The sequence below is a fragment of the Pseudophryne corroboree genome, chromosome 6 (assembly GCF_028390025.1).
Source record: "Pseudophryne corroboree isolate aPseCor3 chromosome 6, aPseCor3.hap2, whole genome shotgun sequence".
In the NCBI taxonomy this organism is placed as follows: Eukaryota; Metazoa; Chordata; class Amphibia; order Anura; family Myobatrachidae; genus Pseudophryne; species Pseudophryne corroboree.
Window position 1 is genome coordinate 467,054,890 of NC_086449.1, and position 16,869 is coordinate 467,071,758.

General features: G+C 43.4%; 1 protein-coding gene across 2 annotated transcripts in view; it reads left to right on the top strand.

Moving 5' to 3' along the window:
• AASS (aminoadipate-semialdehyde synthase) overlaps positions 1–16,869 on the top strand; it is a 255,271-nt gene that overhangs the window by 196,612 nt on the left and 41,790 nt on the right. For both annotated transcript variants that reach the window (XM_063927192.1, XM_063927191.1), the window contains 5 exons: positions 2,970–3,137; positions 4,365–4,460; positions 6,609–6,724; positions 6,998–7,086; positions 8,058–8,234. In XM_063927192.1, the coding sequence (XP_063783262.1) occupies positions 2,970–3,137; positions 4,365–4,460; positions 6,609–6,724; positions 6,998–7,086; positions 8,058–8,234 (646 nt within the window). The remainder of the gene's footprint in view (positions 1–2,969; positions 3,138–4,364; positions 4,461–6,608; positions 6,725–6,997; positions 7,087–8,057; positions 8,235–16,869) is intronic.

Below are 16,869 nucleotides of genomic sequence, written 5' to 3' on the forward strand. Positions count from 1 at the left end.
AATGTTAAGCAGAAATCATTGACAAACTTGAAGTTCTTCATAAACACAGTGTTATCCCGTAACTTGCGTTTGTTATTGATGGAGAAGTAATGCACAGACTTAGCTCTAAGACATAGGACTAAATTTACTAATCATCGGTTTGCAGGGTGTTTAGAAACTGACTGGATTCCCCATGGATTGATGTCTGGTTATAAAGCAAAAATACAGCATTTATCTAAGGTCTGTTTAACTTCAAAACAGAGCAATAGATCCTGGCAGTGAGAAATAGGGGAAAGAAGCGCAGTGATGTCCCCCTTATTCTTCACTAACCACCAATAGACTGAACCAGGGCTGGTGGCACGGTAGCATGGCGAAACAAAGCATAAGGTTCCCCTGTCATAATGTCAGCCAGCCCTAGACTGGTGAGCCCAAGGTTTGAATCCCCTTATGAAGTGGGGCTCCCAGATAATGCGGTTCTGGCTTAGAGGTTCTGGCTATAATTTGGGGGGACTCCCACACCTGATATTTGTATTTACAATTTTGCCATTTTTAACTAAATGGCATGCACTGTGATTTCTGCACACTCGGCAGCTCATTTTATTTGGGCAGGTTCAGCTGCGATTTTGTTGTGAGTTGAAAACCTGTATATCCAGGGTTTCTATTCTTTTAACAGAAAAAAATGATGGTGCTGCGGTATTCATTTCTATTCTTGTATTGTTTCTCATGGTTTTCCATTGATTGCCCTTTACTAAATCTGCAGATAGGAGAATCAAAGAAAATACCACTTAGGCAAGTGAGACACCAAGGGGTTTATTGACTATTACCAATTGAATTTATGTTGTCTATGATATGACAGGTGATTGTAATACATCAGAAAAACACAAAAAGGGAAACCAGGCTCTTCTTGTAAACCTACAATTCAAACCAGCTGCTGCTCTTAAAAGATATGGGACGCTGAATCCCAAAACTGAAGTGAAAACTTGAAGGAGCACAAACGAGTGAACACAAGCAGACTGAATATCACATGCATATCTAATAAATTAATTGAATTTAAAATGAATATATATTGTGTGTATATGTATGTATGTATGCATGTGTGTGTGTGTGTGTGTGTGTGTGTGTGTGTGTGTATATATATATATATATATATATATATATATATAACAACAATCAGAAATCAGAGGCGGCACTCAGAGTCTTGTGAAGCAGTGAAAAAACTTGTATTGATGAGGTCAACGTTTCGGGGACCACCTCCCCGTCCGTCAGGTCCTGAAGACGGGGAGGTGGTCCCCGAAACGTTGACCTCATCAATACAAGTTTTTTCACTGCTTCACAAGACTCTGAGTGCCGCCTCTGATTTCTGATTGTTGTTGCATGTCAGGGAGAAGATCCCTGGGGAGGGCACCAGAGCAGGATACACCCTACGGGGGAGGACTGGAGTGCCAGAGAACATTTGGAATATTATATATATATATATATATATTAAAAAAAAATCCGGCACTCCAAAAGGTAACTGTAAATACCTGTGTGCCCTTGCTAGGTAATGCAATCACAATCTGGTTCAGAACAAAAGTCCAAAACAAGGCATGGCACTCCAGGAGTTTTAGAACAATTATATTGATAGTGAACGATACATCTCACCCAAGATATGCAGTAGTATGCATCATGTCAGTGCGGCATTTCGGAGCCTCGCAGGACTCCTCCCTCAGGACAGTAAGCGGGTGTGTGGTAAAAAGGAGACATATAGGGGGGAATTCAAATGTTTGAAAAGTCGGTTGGGTGTCCTTTTTTTTTTTTTTTTTTTTTTTGTTCTTTCCATTGGATAGGGAAAAAAAACAGACACCCAACTGACTTTTCAAACATTTGAATTCCCCCCCATATTGTCTCCTTACAAGATTTAGTATAAAAACAAAGGTATTATTCATGTGATTTTCACTCAGCTTGCGCTCCCGCGTTTGTGCTCCTTCAAGACTAATACATGCTTACCTACTTGTTTTGTCTCCTCTCTGGGAGAAGCCCGGAGAGAAGATGCTGTAGCCTACTTTTGGGGGGTGGGACTTGACTGTCACATCATTAGGTCCCACTACCCAACACAGGGCAACGACCAATGTTTGCAGGGTATTATTTCACCATGATGCCAGCTTCACTAGGAAGCAGACAGGATGCTGGAGAACCACCTACTCTTCCGGGGCTGCAGGGAACTACCAGAAAAATCTGCAGTCTTCCCGCAGCTTCCGGGAGGGTAGCCAAGTATGCTGTAATACATTTTAAAGTGGTGCCTAAATAGAAGAAGCCAATTACTGTACCTAACACATGATCTGATATTCTCAAGACAAGCAATACTCCATTTAACATGTGCTCCTTTCTTAGTATAGAAACCTCTATAGTATAGTACCCTCCACATATACTTTTTATTAGAGCTTCATTGTTTAATAACATTTCAGAGGCATTAACAGTCCATTAAGTTCTATCAAGTTAAACTGTCAGCAAATGTACATTCCAAGAGCAAATGTGCATAAAAAAAAAAGAAGGGACCTAAAAGCACAAGTGGATACCGGGTAGGTTGTGCGGTATGCAGACAATATACCGGCTGTCGGGATGCTGGCGTTTAGGACACAGACGCCGGAATCCCAACAACAGGTTTTTACCAACAGCAGGAATCCCGACACTCGCCTGGTATTATCACTCGGTTGGTGGGTCCACGCCACCAACAGAGTGGAAATAGAACCTGTGGCGAGCTAAACAAGCCACCTGGCCCCATGCGCAGCGAGCCCGCGAGAGGACTCGCTGCCTCACTGCTGGGATTGCCATCAGACGGGATGCCGCCGTCGATATAGTGACAGCTGGCGTCCCGTCTGCTGGGATATCATATGTACCCCGTTTGTGCTGCATGGTTACAAACGGAATGATTCCACTGCTGAAAGGCTTCATTCCTTAATGACTGGTATTCCGTGTTTGATATTCATTTTATCTGTCCCCATTCCTCTTAGGTTGTTAATATTGAAGCTGGTGGTTCCTTGCTTGACTCTGTTACAATCATGGACTGTTTCCCTGGACTGAATTTAGAAGGCTTTCCAAATAGGGATAGTACAAAATATGCTGAACCCTATGGAATCCAGTCAGCCCATACCTTAATAAGAGGCACTCTGAGATACAAGGTATATTCTAGCTGTTATATTCAGTTCAACAGTAAAGGTAGTTATATGCTATATAATTATTGAGCCAATTTGCCAATAATTGGGTTCTCGGATAAATTTATTGTATAGTGTGTACGAAGTATCGTTTCACTGTTTTGCTTATAATTCTAGAAAATCTTGGTTACACACACGAAAAATCAATTTTGCGATCTGTCTTCCCAAACCAGAATTCTTGGCCACAATCTCCCAATATCGAGCAGTGCGTGTCCATTCTTAATAATCTGCCCATAGTTCCTATGTTTTTTCCTGTCACTATGTCATTCTTCTTGTGGACTGACATATGCAAATGCAGTGTGGTGTAGCAGAAAATTGGTAACTTTAAAAAAAAAAAAGCAAAAAAAACAAAAACCTCTAAATCGTCCACTTGTTGCCAGACCCAAAAAAATCTGACCACGTGTAACGTATCTTTAGTGTTTATCATATGCAACAAACATACAGCATACACAATCAGGGGTGTAAAGCGCCACACCTGGTAATGAACAGGGTCGTGGCCTAATAAGGGGGCATGTCCACACCTCCTAAAAATAATGCAATGTAGAAAATTCTGCAAGCTCCAAAGGGGTCATCATTCTAATCCGGAGGGACGCGAGGGAGGGCACCTGCTTCCCACCATGCTTGCGGGAAGCAGGTTTCTCCTCCTCGGACGGTGCCATCTTCCCAGTGATATTTGAGAAGATGGCGCATGTGCACTAGAGATCAAAGACTCTGGTACAGTGCCTGAGTCTTTGCATTCAATGTGCAGGTGCCATCTTCCCGAAGATATCACTGGGAAGATAATGCCGGCCTTAAATATAGGTATATACCCCATCTCTTAGCACACACTGTACACAATAGAAGTACTTGATTTCTGTGCTAATATACAATATCTATCAGCAGATACTGCTGATTAAAATTATATGCCTCTACTGTGTGTGAAAATGCAGCTGTATCTGCATACGAAATGCTACATTAGTGTTTTCCAGGAAACATCCGCATACAGCAAACATCTACAGAAGTGTATCTTGTTCATAGTGTTTTTCTCCGGTGGAAGGTGAACACTGCCATTATAGCTCTATAAAACATACCCTCTCAAACTTGTTGTTTGCCTTATCTTAGCCTTAACAAGCAATATACTGTATAACTACATGTAAGTTTAAAATAAACACTGTAACCTGAATGTTGTTAATACTTTTTTAAACATTTTTACAGGGATTTTCTAAAGCAATGAGTGGATTTGTGAAATTAGGCTTAATAAATGCAGATCCATGCCCCCTCCTTGCAATAGATGCTCCAGTAATTACATGGGTAAGCAAGCAGTCCTTAATGTGATGCCACAGTACACTTTTATCATCCATGATTGCATATAACTGGCATTTACTGGTGTGTATTTCTATTGTTCTCTAAGCGCTTACTGTATGTCTGTATTTATCTGTTTGGTCCATAAGAACAGTTTTGATCACATCTGTTAAAAGGAAAGCTGGGAAGGGGTTATAGGCCCTACACACTGGCCGATCCGCCACCGAGCTGCCCGACGGCGGATACGGCCGACGGGCGACCCGGCGGCGGAGGGGCAGTGACGGGGGGAGTGAAGTTTCTTCACTCCCCCCGTCACCCGGCTGCATTGAAGTGCAGGCAAATATGGACGAGATCGTCCATATTGGCCTGCATGTACAGCCAACGGGGGACCAGCGATGAACGAGCGCGGGGCCGCGCATCGTTCATCGCTGGAGCCTCCACACTGCACGATATGAACGTTATCTCGTTCATTAATTAACGAGATCGTTCATATCGTGCAGTCATGTCGGCCAGTGTGTAGGGCCCTTTAGAATGGTTGGCTCAAAAGATAATCACATACATTATAGCCTGCTAGTAATAGTTGTGTTTATTATGTTAATTATTTTTTTAATTTCTTATGTTTTTATTTTATTTTTAATCCTGCTGTAGAAATATAAATAAAATTATTCTTTATTGTTAATTAGTATGATTAATAATAATAATCATAATATATTTCACACTCCCTTCACAACTGGGCATACATTGGGCGGAATTCAAATGTTATTCACACCTGCAGCCCCTAGATAGCTGTTCAAATGTAGCTCCATTCGGGAGCGATCGGCTGTCTGCGTCTACATTTCAGCTTGCACACGCCTGGGGTGGCGGGCTAAAATGTGTTTAAAAGTGATCCGTTTGGGCGCACCCATTAGTTTAGTTGGGTTCACCCGCCTTACATGGCTAAACCAGACACTAATGGGCGTGATCAGCGTGTTAGGGGACATCAGTTGTATATCGCCCACTGCGATTTCCCGTTACTTTAGACGGGAGATTTGGGGCGATAACATTTGAATACCCCCCCATTGAGAATACTTCCCAGTTTTGAATAAAACATGAGCTAAAGGGATCGGGACTGAAATATTTGATGAAATCGGAGCAGTCTGAGGAAACACATGGAAAATACACAAACACCAGATAACGCCTTGGTCAGAATCAAACCCGTGAACTGTGAGGCAGCAATGCTAACCACCATGCTGTCTCCTATGATGATTCTTCCATCAAAAATGTTTTTGTTTTATTTTAATCTGGTATTGCCACAATTTATCATATAGGAATCTGATAGCCTTTCTGATGCTAGGGATAACCGTTTGGTGTATTGGAAAAGCATTAAAAGCTCTCCTACTAATTTTCATAGCAGTAGGTTCTACCCTTCGATAAATCGGCAGCTACGTATGGCACAAAGTATTTGTAGCAAGACGGAAAAAGGAGTCCTGTCTGCTTTCATTCTACTGTGTATGTGAAGTGCAGCTGGTGTGTAATTGAGTGAACTGGGTGTTGGTAAAGTAAAAAACAAAAGAAGAAAAGTATTAGATTTTTACGGCATCAGCTGACCTCACATTTTTTAGATAAGTTGTTTTATTTTTCAACACATATGGTATGACTGGTGACATTGATCCTGCTTCCTGGACCATGCAACAGGTTAACAGTCCAAGTTGATTACACACTTATGGACCGATGTATTAAGCTGTGGAGAGAGAGAAACGATCAACCAATCAGCTCCTAGCTGTCATTTATCAAGCACAGCCCGTAACATTGCAGTTAGGGGCTGATTGGCTGGTACTTTATTTCTCTCCACTCCTCAAAGCCTAGTACATTTCCCCCCTTAATCTGCTTAATTGGACGAGATCCAGCCAGGGCAGTAGATGTCATCTACAGTCATCTTCAAAATGCATTTAAAGGGTATATGGGCTATTTAGGGACCTTAAACGATGCTATATCAGTCTACATGTCAATAGTGCTGCAAATAATTTATAATGGTTTTTGTCAAGATTTTCTTTAAGGAAAACAGTTTGTAGGAAAAGATAGGTGCGTGTACCTGTTCTTCTGTAGTTTGCATTGCGTATAACTGGAAATGACCGCCATTTGCATTGATTTAACATGTGCTTACCCACCTATATGTAGAGAGAGCTCTTGTGCCATCTGCTGAAGGTTCCAGCCTCAGCTAGTCTTGACCACATCAAAGAAACAGTGTACAACAGGATAGGAAAGGATGACAGTAATATGGATGCTGTCCAGTGGTAAGTATTGTCTCCTAAATATTGCCTCTCATTAGCGTTATACTCATTGGGATGCCGTTGTCTGTATTCTGACCACCGGGATAGTTAAACAACGTCTATTTCCGAACCCATGTACTGCATTTCTGGAACTGTATGGTGTAACAAATATATAATATATATGTGAAATATGTCCAGGCAGATAATATATTTGGATTTAGCTAAGTGTAAGAGTAATAAGTGCACATCATGCTGCCATGGAATGGTCAGTTATACAGTGCTATTTTGTCTGAACAGGTTTGGCCTCCTAAGTGAAGAACCGGTGCCTGTAGCAGTGTCTGTTGTTGATGCCCTTGCTAAGCATCTGGAAATGATGCTTTCCTTCGGTAGGAATAATTGTCTTTTTCTTTCATTGTACTATGTCCTGTACACTGCAGAAAAAAAAGTACTGTATTAGTTTCCATACTAATTGTGGGAGGTGGCTCAAGCCATTGTTTTTCCAAGCTTGGCAGTACAGTTTGGGTCTCCCATATCCAAATTGCTTGGGACCAGAAGTATTGTGGATATCGGATATTTCCGTATTTTGGAATATATGCATACCGTAATGAGATCTTGGGAATGGGACCCAATTCTAAAGTTATAACACAGAATGCATTAATGTTTTATATACACCATATACACAGAGCCTGAATGTAATTTATATACAATATTTGTAATAGTTTTGTGCAGTAAACAAAGTCTGTGTACATTGAACTATCAGAAAGCAAAGGTGTCACTTTCTCAAAAGGATATATTTCAGAATTTTGGATATGGAAATCTGAACTTGTACTATACATGTTTTTGTTTCCTATATACAGTACATGGAGTTGTATAGCTTGCATTTGATAAGGTTGGACATTTTCTTCCTCTGTAGCTTAAATAACATGTACAACTTAGGAGTTTCTTTCTATGAGTATTCCTATACTGAAGATTAATGTGAGTACTGCAGAACGGATGCAGTCCGGAAAACGCAGGTAAGTATGGAGGGTTAGGGTTGGGCACTCGGGGGTGGGTTAGGCTGCAGGAAGAGGGGGAGCTGTTTGGGGTGGTGTAGGGGTAAGGTTTAAATACTTACCAGGTCCGTCTGCATCCTATCTGTTGACATACTCACTGCCGGGAATTCGTACCCAACCCCTGCTGGATAATCGGCACCCAGTGGTAGGCAGCATCCTGTGTTTAGTACTCCAGAGTAGCAATAAAAGAAAAATCATGCTTACATTTTGACCTTTAAGCTTCTGTTATTGTAAGAACTTCCTGATGCTTCAGTAGCAGCAGCTCTAAAATGCTTATGAATCCCGTGGTCTATGCTGTCTTACAGTTCCTGGAGAGCGAGACATGATTGTTATGAGAAATGACGTTGGCATCAGACATCCTTCTGGACACCTGGAATGCAAAAACATAAGCTTGGTTGTATATGGTGATGTGAATGGCTACTCTGCTATGTCGAAAACTGTGGGCTATCCAACAGCTATTGCTGCAAAAATGGTTTTGGATGGTAGGTACACGGCTTTATCCAAATGTAATCTTCCAACTAGATTTTCTGAATAGTAACCATTCTATGCTGTTCCTATATTTATGTCCAGATATCAGCTGTATTTAGAAATGTAAATTCCTCACTAAATCCGAATCCATATAATTTATACAGGTAGTTATTTAATTGTCTGTATATAATCCTTTATCCTTACTATGAACGGATATACAAGTTGATCACAAAGAATACTGATAGAGTACAGATAACCCAATATAGCACAACATAAGCACTTGTAAATAAATTGGTTTTCTCCTTCATCCACTGGAGTTACTCTGGTGTATATGCAGTAGGCAAGTGGAGCTTGGCACTTTAAATCTGATGATTTGAAACATGCTCCCACCCCCTATACCACACCTGACTCTGTTTTGTTTCAGTGCACAATGGAATCGGTCACTTGCCAGGCTGCTACCGCAGACTGGAAGATTTTATTTTAATTTTGGTTTTATTTTACTATTTGTAATGTTATGCTACGGAAGACTCCATGTGCAGGAGACTGGCTAGGTGGAAGACTCTCCTCATCTGCCACAGGGCAGTGCCCAGACTTCCTTGAACACCGTGTTGGCCAACACTGTGGCTCTACCACGCACCTGGAGGCTGCTGCAGCTGGTAAGATGATCTGCTCTTAGGACGGATCAGCAGCCCTTAAACTTTGGTGCTGCCCCACTGCCTCCGGTCAGGAGGTTTCAGGGACTATGGATTTGGATTGGGCAGGGCCATAGTCAGTGGTTTGAATATCGCTGTAGTCTTTTCATTGGCTGTCATCTATGACAAGCTTCCTTGTCCAACCCACGGAGGTAGTTACCTGGCGTGCACTGCTCTTCCCTGCGTTTGGCTCACTGCTGCAGTAGAAAACACACGCCAGGGGTTCCCACCATTGAAGGTTGACAAAGACCCTGCATCTGAACCAAAGACCAGCACAGACCCTCTCTGGCTCTGTGGTACCCAGCAGCAGTCCACACTGTCTGCAAACCACAGCTGCAGCTACTCCGAGGCCCCTGGAACAGCTTATTCTCCCCATTCCCTCTCTTATATCCTCAGGGGCCAGAGAGTGTTTGATATAGCTAGAGGGTTTTGAAGCATTCAATTACTGTGATTTGTAATGTGTGAAATAAATATATATAATATTATAAATAAACAAGTTGTCCATTGAGTTCAACCTTTATATTGTGACCCTGTACTATTCCCTATGTAACCATAGCTTATCCCATAATGACTCAAGTGTAGACCGTTTATTGTATAATTGATAACTAGAATGCTTAGTTTTTCTAAAATAATTTTCCTTGATTACATTATCTATATTTTTAAATAGCCATAGATTAAACCATAATGACTCGATTAAAGGCCGTTTTTTTGTCCAGTTGACAACTAGAATACATAGTTTTCTTAAAACATTTTTCTAAAATACATTCATATAGAAGTTACATCCTTGGATATCTTTTTCAGTTAGAAATTAATCTAACCTGTTTTTAAAAGTATTGACCAAGTCCAACATTACTACCTTCACTTCTAAAGAATTCCATATCCTTATTGCCCTTACTGTGAAGAACCCCTCCTACGCTGGGTAAGAAAGTTCTTCTCTAACATCAGAGGGTGCCCTTGTGTCATATGTAGAGATCTCTCAATAAACAGATCTCCTGTTAGCTCCATGTATTGACCTTTTATATACAGTATTTATAAATATTTCTCTAACGTCCTAGAGGATGCTGGGGACTCCGTAAGGACCATGGGGAATAGACGGGCTCCGCAGGAGACATGGGCACTTTAAGAAAGACTTTTGATTCTGGGTGTGCACTGGCTCCTCCCTCTATGCCCCTCCTCCAGACCTCAGTTTTAGACTGTGCCCAGAGGAAGATGGGTGCACTGCAGGGAGCTCTCCTGAGTTCCCTGCTAAGAAAGCATTTTTGTTAGGATTTTTTCTTCTTATCAGGGAGCACTGCTGGCAACAGGCTCCCTGCATCGAGGGACTGAGGAGAGAGGAGCAGACCTACTTAAATGACAGGCTCTGCTTCTCGGCTACTGGACACCATTAGCTCCAGAGGGAGTGGAACACAGGTTCGTCCTGAACACAGGTTCGTCCTGGGCGTTCATCCCAGAGCTGCGCCGCCGCCGCAGGTGGGCACTGTACATGTATATAAAAGAGCCCCCGCCATATTTTACAAACTTTGAGCGGGACAGAAGCCCGCCGCCAAGGGGGCGGGGCTTCTCCCTCAGCACTCATTAGCGCCATTATTTCTTCACAGCACCGCTGAGAGGAAGCTCCCCGGACTCTCCCCTGCTTGACACACAGTGACAGAAGGGTTTTAAAGTAGAGGGGGGGGGCACATAATTGGCAAATATATATACTACAGCGCTACAGGGTAAACATTCTGTGTTTTTCTCCTGGGTCATATAGCGCTGGGGTGTGTGCTGGCATACTCTCTCTCTGTCTCTCCAAAGGGCCTAAGGGGGATCCTGTCTTCAGAAAAGAGATTCCCTGTGTGTGTGGGAGTATCGGTACGCGCGTGTCGACATGTTTGACGATGAAGGCTCGCCTAAGGAGGAGGGGGAGTGCATGAATGTCGGGTCGCAGTCGGCACCGCTGACACCGGACTGGGTGGATATATGGAATGTCTTGAATGCTAATGTAAATTTATTGCATAAGAGATTGATCCCTAGCCTCAGTCTTGTCTAGTCAGGTTGTCAGATCCCAGTGGCACCGGGACCTTCTGGGTCTCAGAAACGCACATTATCCCAGATCACTGACACAGATTCAGATTCTAGTGTCGACTATGAGGATGCAAAATTACAGCCAAAAATGGCTAAAGGTATTCGTTGCATGATTGTTGCGATTAAAGAGGTTTTGCATATCACTGAGGAACCCCCTGTTCCTGACACGAGGGTGCACATGTATAAAGAGAAAAAACCTGAGGTCACTTTTCCGTCCTCATTTGAGCTAAGCGAATTGTGCGAAAAGGCTTCGGAATCTCCAGACAGGAGATTACAAGTTCCCAAAAGGATACTTATGGCGTATCCCTTCCCACAAAAGGATAGGATATGATGGGAATCTTCGCCTAAAGTAGACAAGGCGTTGACACGCTTATCCAAGAAGGTGGCACTGCCTTCCCAGGATACGGCTACCCTCAAAGATCCTGCTGATCGTAAGCAGGAAGTTGTCATGAAGTACATTTACACACATTCCGGTACTATTGTTAGACCGGCGATGGCATCGGCCTGGGTTTGTAGTGCTGTCGCAGCATGGACCGATTCCTTATCTAATGAGATTGATGCCCTAGATAAGGATACCATTCTAATGACCCTAGCGCATATCAAGGATGTGGCATTATATGAGGGATGCACAAAGAGACATTTGTTTACTGAGCTCCGGAATAAATGCTATGTCTGTTTCTGCTAGGCGACCCTTGTGGACCCGACGGGGGATGCCGACTCAAAGCGGCATATGGAGTCGTTGCCGTACAAGGGGGAGGAGTTGTTTGGAGAAGGCCTCTCGGACCTGGTCTCTACTGCTACAGCTGGTAAATCGAATTTCTTTTTCATCCACTAGGGGTCACTGGAGTACTCTAGGGATATGGACGGTTCCACAGGAACTAGGCACTGAATAGTTAAACTTTGACTATACCTCCCCTCCATATTCCAGAGTACCTCAGTGTTTTTTCGGTGCTCACCGAGACTAGGCTTGTGGAAGTTGATCCACAATGACTGAATTTTTTGATTATTTTTTTTTTTGGAATCCCTTTCCCCCTTCCAAGAAGGCGAGGGTCTGGGATAGGAAAGCTGCTGAAGCAGCTGTGGGTGTCGGACCTCTCTAGAAGAGCTCCCTCACTACCACGTGCAGGTCACCTGCAGTAAAAGGCTGACGGTGCTTACAGAGAAGCCCCGTCATTGCCCTCACCACAGGGTCCAGGTATGTTGAACGGGGCGGTCAGCTCACGCTGCCGCCCTGCTGTGTGGGATACTGTGTGTGTGTGTGTGTGGCCGCCGGCCGCTGCCTTCAGCCGCCCGCCGCCGCTTCCAGCGGCGCTGTTTATGCCGCTCTGAGCCGCGCCGGCCACGTTGATTTATGCATAGGCCGCTCGACGGCTCTATGCAGCGCGCTACCCGGCCCTCGATGCCACTTCCAGCTCCCTCTCCACCATAGCCCGGCTCCGTGTATAGAGAACGATGCACGGGGGGGGGGGGGGCACACAAATGTGAGTAACTGATGCCACAGTGATGTTCCCTGCACACACATGTCAGGGTCACTGGATAAACTCTCATGATTCAACTCTTGTTGATAAAAGAAGTATGTTTACTAGAATACAGCAGCGCTGCATATGTATTACAATAGGCTATTAAGTCTTTGTTAAACAGGATACATGTTGCTCATATATGTGCAGGTTTGAATGCAACATAGTATGTTTATTAAATCTGCTTACATAATTATAAGTCTGCATATTTAACCATTTTTCCTGTTGTTTTTCCAGAATTTCCTGTATTACATCTCTCCTCCATTGAAGGTGCAGGGGTGTTAAGGGGAATTTGGAACCAGGCATATTGCTGACGTATACTGCACTTGGCCAGATATATATTTGTAAAGACACCTTAGTGCGATTTACTGAGTCGCGCAAGTTGTATTTTGTATTGTCTGTCGGTATAATGAGTAAGACACCAGCAAAGACTATTATTCTTATCATAACTATTTATAATGATATTATCCCAAAGACTGCAAATCTGAATCGTGGCTGTGGTCCGCCAAATACTGGCTTTGTTCACTGTTGTAAAGTAAGATGTGTTATACAATTGGTCAGCACATGGTGATTATAAAACAGTATCTGTGAAGCACTGCAAGCATTGTGAGTTCAGGCTCACCTGCAGCAGCTTTGCTTAATTCACTTAGCCACACCACAATTGGATGCGCCCGATCTCATCTGATCTTGGAAGCTGAGCAGTGTTGGGCCTGGTTAGCCACCTGGGAATACAAGGTGCTGTAGGTATTTTTAAATCTACAGCCACACCACACTGGATTCGGGACCCATTAACGAAGCTGCGGTTAAGCAGCAGACTTCTCAGGTTTTTAAGCCTGTGAGTGGTCACATTTAGTTTCAGACTTCTAAGAATTATTATACTTCTGAATCAGGATATATCTGGATATATGTATATGGCTATATAATATATATGTGATATATGTGTATGTATGCATATATGAAATATATATATTTATAAGGTCTGAATATGTGTGAATATACATGGTTGTATATGTGTGTATGTATGTGTATATGTGTATATATATATATATATATATATATATATATATATATATATATATATATATATATATATATATATATATATATATATATATATATATATATATAAAACAAAAGATGAGAATAGGCGCCTCCTAGTGCATTAACTCACATAAACATGTGACCTCCACCTTAAATAACACCCTGGTGAATTCAAGGTGTACCTTGTATGGTGGAATTCCAACCACCTAAATGAATCGCAAAATACCATGTATTTCAGTGTGTAATGGGGATATTTTTCATCACGATAATCCTGGTGGTGCTTTTCCCAAGTTTGTATAAAAAGCACCAGTCCCTTTAGGAGTCTGACCAGGAAGCGCTGATCACATGACTTCTGGGAGTCATAAGCCACGATAGAGCTGATTACTGTGATAAAACTTTGCCGTTCAATGGTGGTGATCAATAATTCAGGGTAAAATCAGACTGAGAAACTTTGTTAAATAATTAAAATGCCCTTTCAGGACAACTCTTAACTTCTTGTTTCATGGATTGTTATCCAAGGTGTGGTTTAAGCAGCAGACATTCCCTCTGAAGCATAAATCCACAATTCCTCTGCTTGTCAGCACAGACTTCCTCCATGCAGCCAACTATCAGACTGGTTATAGTCTAATTATTTAACAAAGTTTCTCAGTCTGATTGACACCTTTTGCTGACATGCTGTTAACTGTCTCTATGTGAGACACACCAATAAAGTTTTCATCATCAAGGAAGTGGTGAGTGCCTGTATCTTTTTTCGGATATATTTTTGGATCTCTTGTGAATCTCTTATGGAGCACCGCCCAGGTTGCAAATTGGAGCAGTGAGTGTGGACTTTCTGGATATATATATTCCAACCACCTAAATGAATATATATATATATATATATATATATATATAATCATCCATTTTTTACGTTACTTCCTGGGTCTTTGCTGGAGGTTGCTGCCCTACAACACTCAGCCTCTGGGGGAGCGGGGGGTTGTTAGGAATTTAATTTATTAATTGTTTTTGACAGCATGTCTCTACAGGAAGATTCACTATTGCTGGAAACCACATGCACGGTAATGCAGGTTTATACACAGATTACTTCCGTGGTGTACTTACTGGTCGGGGTACATGATCACTAAGTCTAATGCATAATCAAACAAGCACCTTCGCTGCAGAGTCGGTCACACAGTGTGTCGGACAAATTCGACTGCGCAGACAGACCCTTACCGGTCCTCTTTGGGGGGAATGCGGGCGCATGTACTGCCTGAGAGGGAAAAATTTACTGTTTCAGCTAGATTGTTGCGGTCGATTCGCCGCCAGCCCTCATAGCACCAGGCCAGTACATCAGGTTCTCAGCGAAGGCTGAACAATTTCCAATGATAGACAATTGCAATTATTGGGCGTTTAACTACCTATCGGAGTGTACCCTACACAGCAGTAGGGCTGTTGCTTCGCCCTGCTTTGGTAAGGGTTTAAGGTAACAAGGCTGTAGTGGCAGGGTGCTCCAGTTCAGGTTTGCCCTAAATAAAGACCACCTTACACTTCTTGCTGCCTACAGCTTCTGTGAAGTTGGCAGTTGGTTCTTGCGTCTCAGCTTCGCTAGTGGCTGGCTACGTTCCAAACGAGAATAGATCGCAGACCGAGTGGGGGGGGGGGGAATCTGATTTCCTACCATTGTCTACGCGAATTCCTGAATGATTCCGTCTCAACGATTTCAATTCCTGGGTATGATTCTCGATACGGTAAATCAAAGAATTTACCTACCCGAACAGAAGTACAGGTCATTCGTCATCTGCTACAATTAGTGCTCAAGCCTTGCACAGTCTCGGTTCATTTGTACATTCGCCTATTAGACACAATGGTGGCGGCTTTTGAAGCGCTTCAGTTCGGAAGACTTCACTCACGTCCTTTTTAACTGGATGTGCTCGCAATGGTTTGCTGTGGCCGAACGAGTACAGTGTCTGCCTGCAATGCATGCCAAAAACAATGGTCGGGCTCGCTTTTGCAGATTCACCGCAGGGTGAGGTGGTCTCCAAGGGCCAGGGTGTCTCTACTCTGGTGGCTCAAAGTACAGAATCTAACCGCAGGGAAACGGTTCGGCGCCTGGAATTGGATGATTCTCACGGCGGACGCGAGTCTCAGAGGTTGGGGAGCTGTAGTTCAAAATTTTCAGCTCCAGGGTCTCTGGGCGGATCACGAAAGATTGCGGTCTATAAATGTCCTGGAACTCTGGGCAATTTACAATGCGCTACGACAAGCAGTGCACATGCTGCAGGCTCAGGCTGTTCAGGTGCAGTCAGACAATGCGACGGTGGTCACATACATCAACAAACAAGGAGGAACGAAAAGCCACATGGCAATGCGGGAAGTAGCTCGAGTCCTCAATTGGGCCGAGGTGATTTTGTCGGCAGTATTCATTCCGGGAGTGGACAACTGGGATGCGGATTATCTCAGCTGCCAGGATTTTTATCCAGGATGTGCATTAAATCCAGAAGTGTTTCACATGCTGGTCCAGAAGTAGGGTTACCCGCAAGTGGACCTGATGGCATCTCGCCACAATTATCAAACGCCCCAGTACGTGTCCAGAACGAGAGATCCAAAGGCAGTGGCGGTGGATGCTCTCACAATCAAGTGGCCATACAGTCTCGTGTATCTGTTTCCACCGTTTTCCGCTGCTCCCTCTGTTGCTAAAACGGATCAAAAGAGAGTCCGTCACAGTCATACTAGTGGCGCCTCATTGGCCTCGGAGAGCTTGGTTTTCGGATCTCCGCGGTCTACTCGCGGACGTTCCTTGGCCGCTCCCACTGCGTCCGGACCTGTTACAACAGGGTCCGTTCTTTTTCTCCGATTTAGCACGGCTGCGTTTGACGGAGTGGCTGTTGAGACAGCCCTCTTAAAAAGAGAGGGCATTCCAGAATAGGTTATACCAACCATGTTACGAGCTAGGAAGCCGGTTACGGCAGCTCATTATTACAGAATTTGGCGTGCCTATATAGGTTGGTGTGAAGTTCGGAAGTTTCCGACATCATCTTTCAAGTTATCCCGTCTTTTGTTATGTCGACAGATGGGGTTAGATGGAGGTCGGCGTTTATCCACACTAAAGGTAGAGATATCTGCGTCGTCCATTTATTTTCAAAGAAGATTGGCTCTCTTGCCGTCGGTACACACCTTTATGCAGGGTGTCCTCAAAGTACAGCCTCCATTTCACTCCACTTACTGCGCCATGGGACTTGAATCTGGGTTTAGATTTCTTAGTCTTTTTGTTTCGAACCCTTACAACAAGTGGATATTAAGTTTCTCACTTGGGAAACAATTTCTCTCCTAGCCTTCGCTTCGGCAAGGCGGGCTTC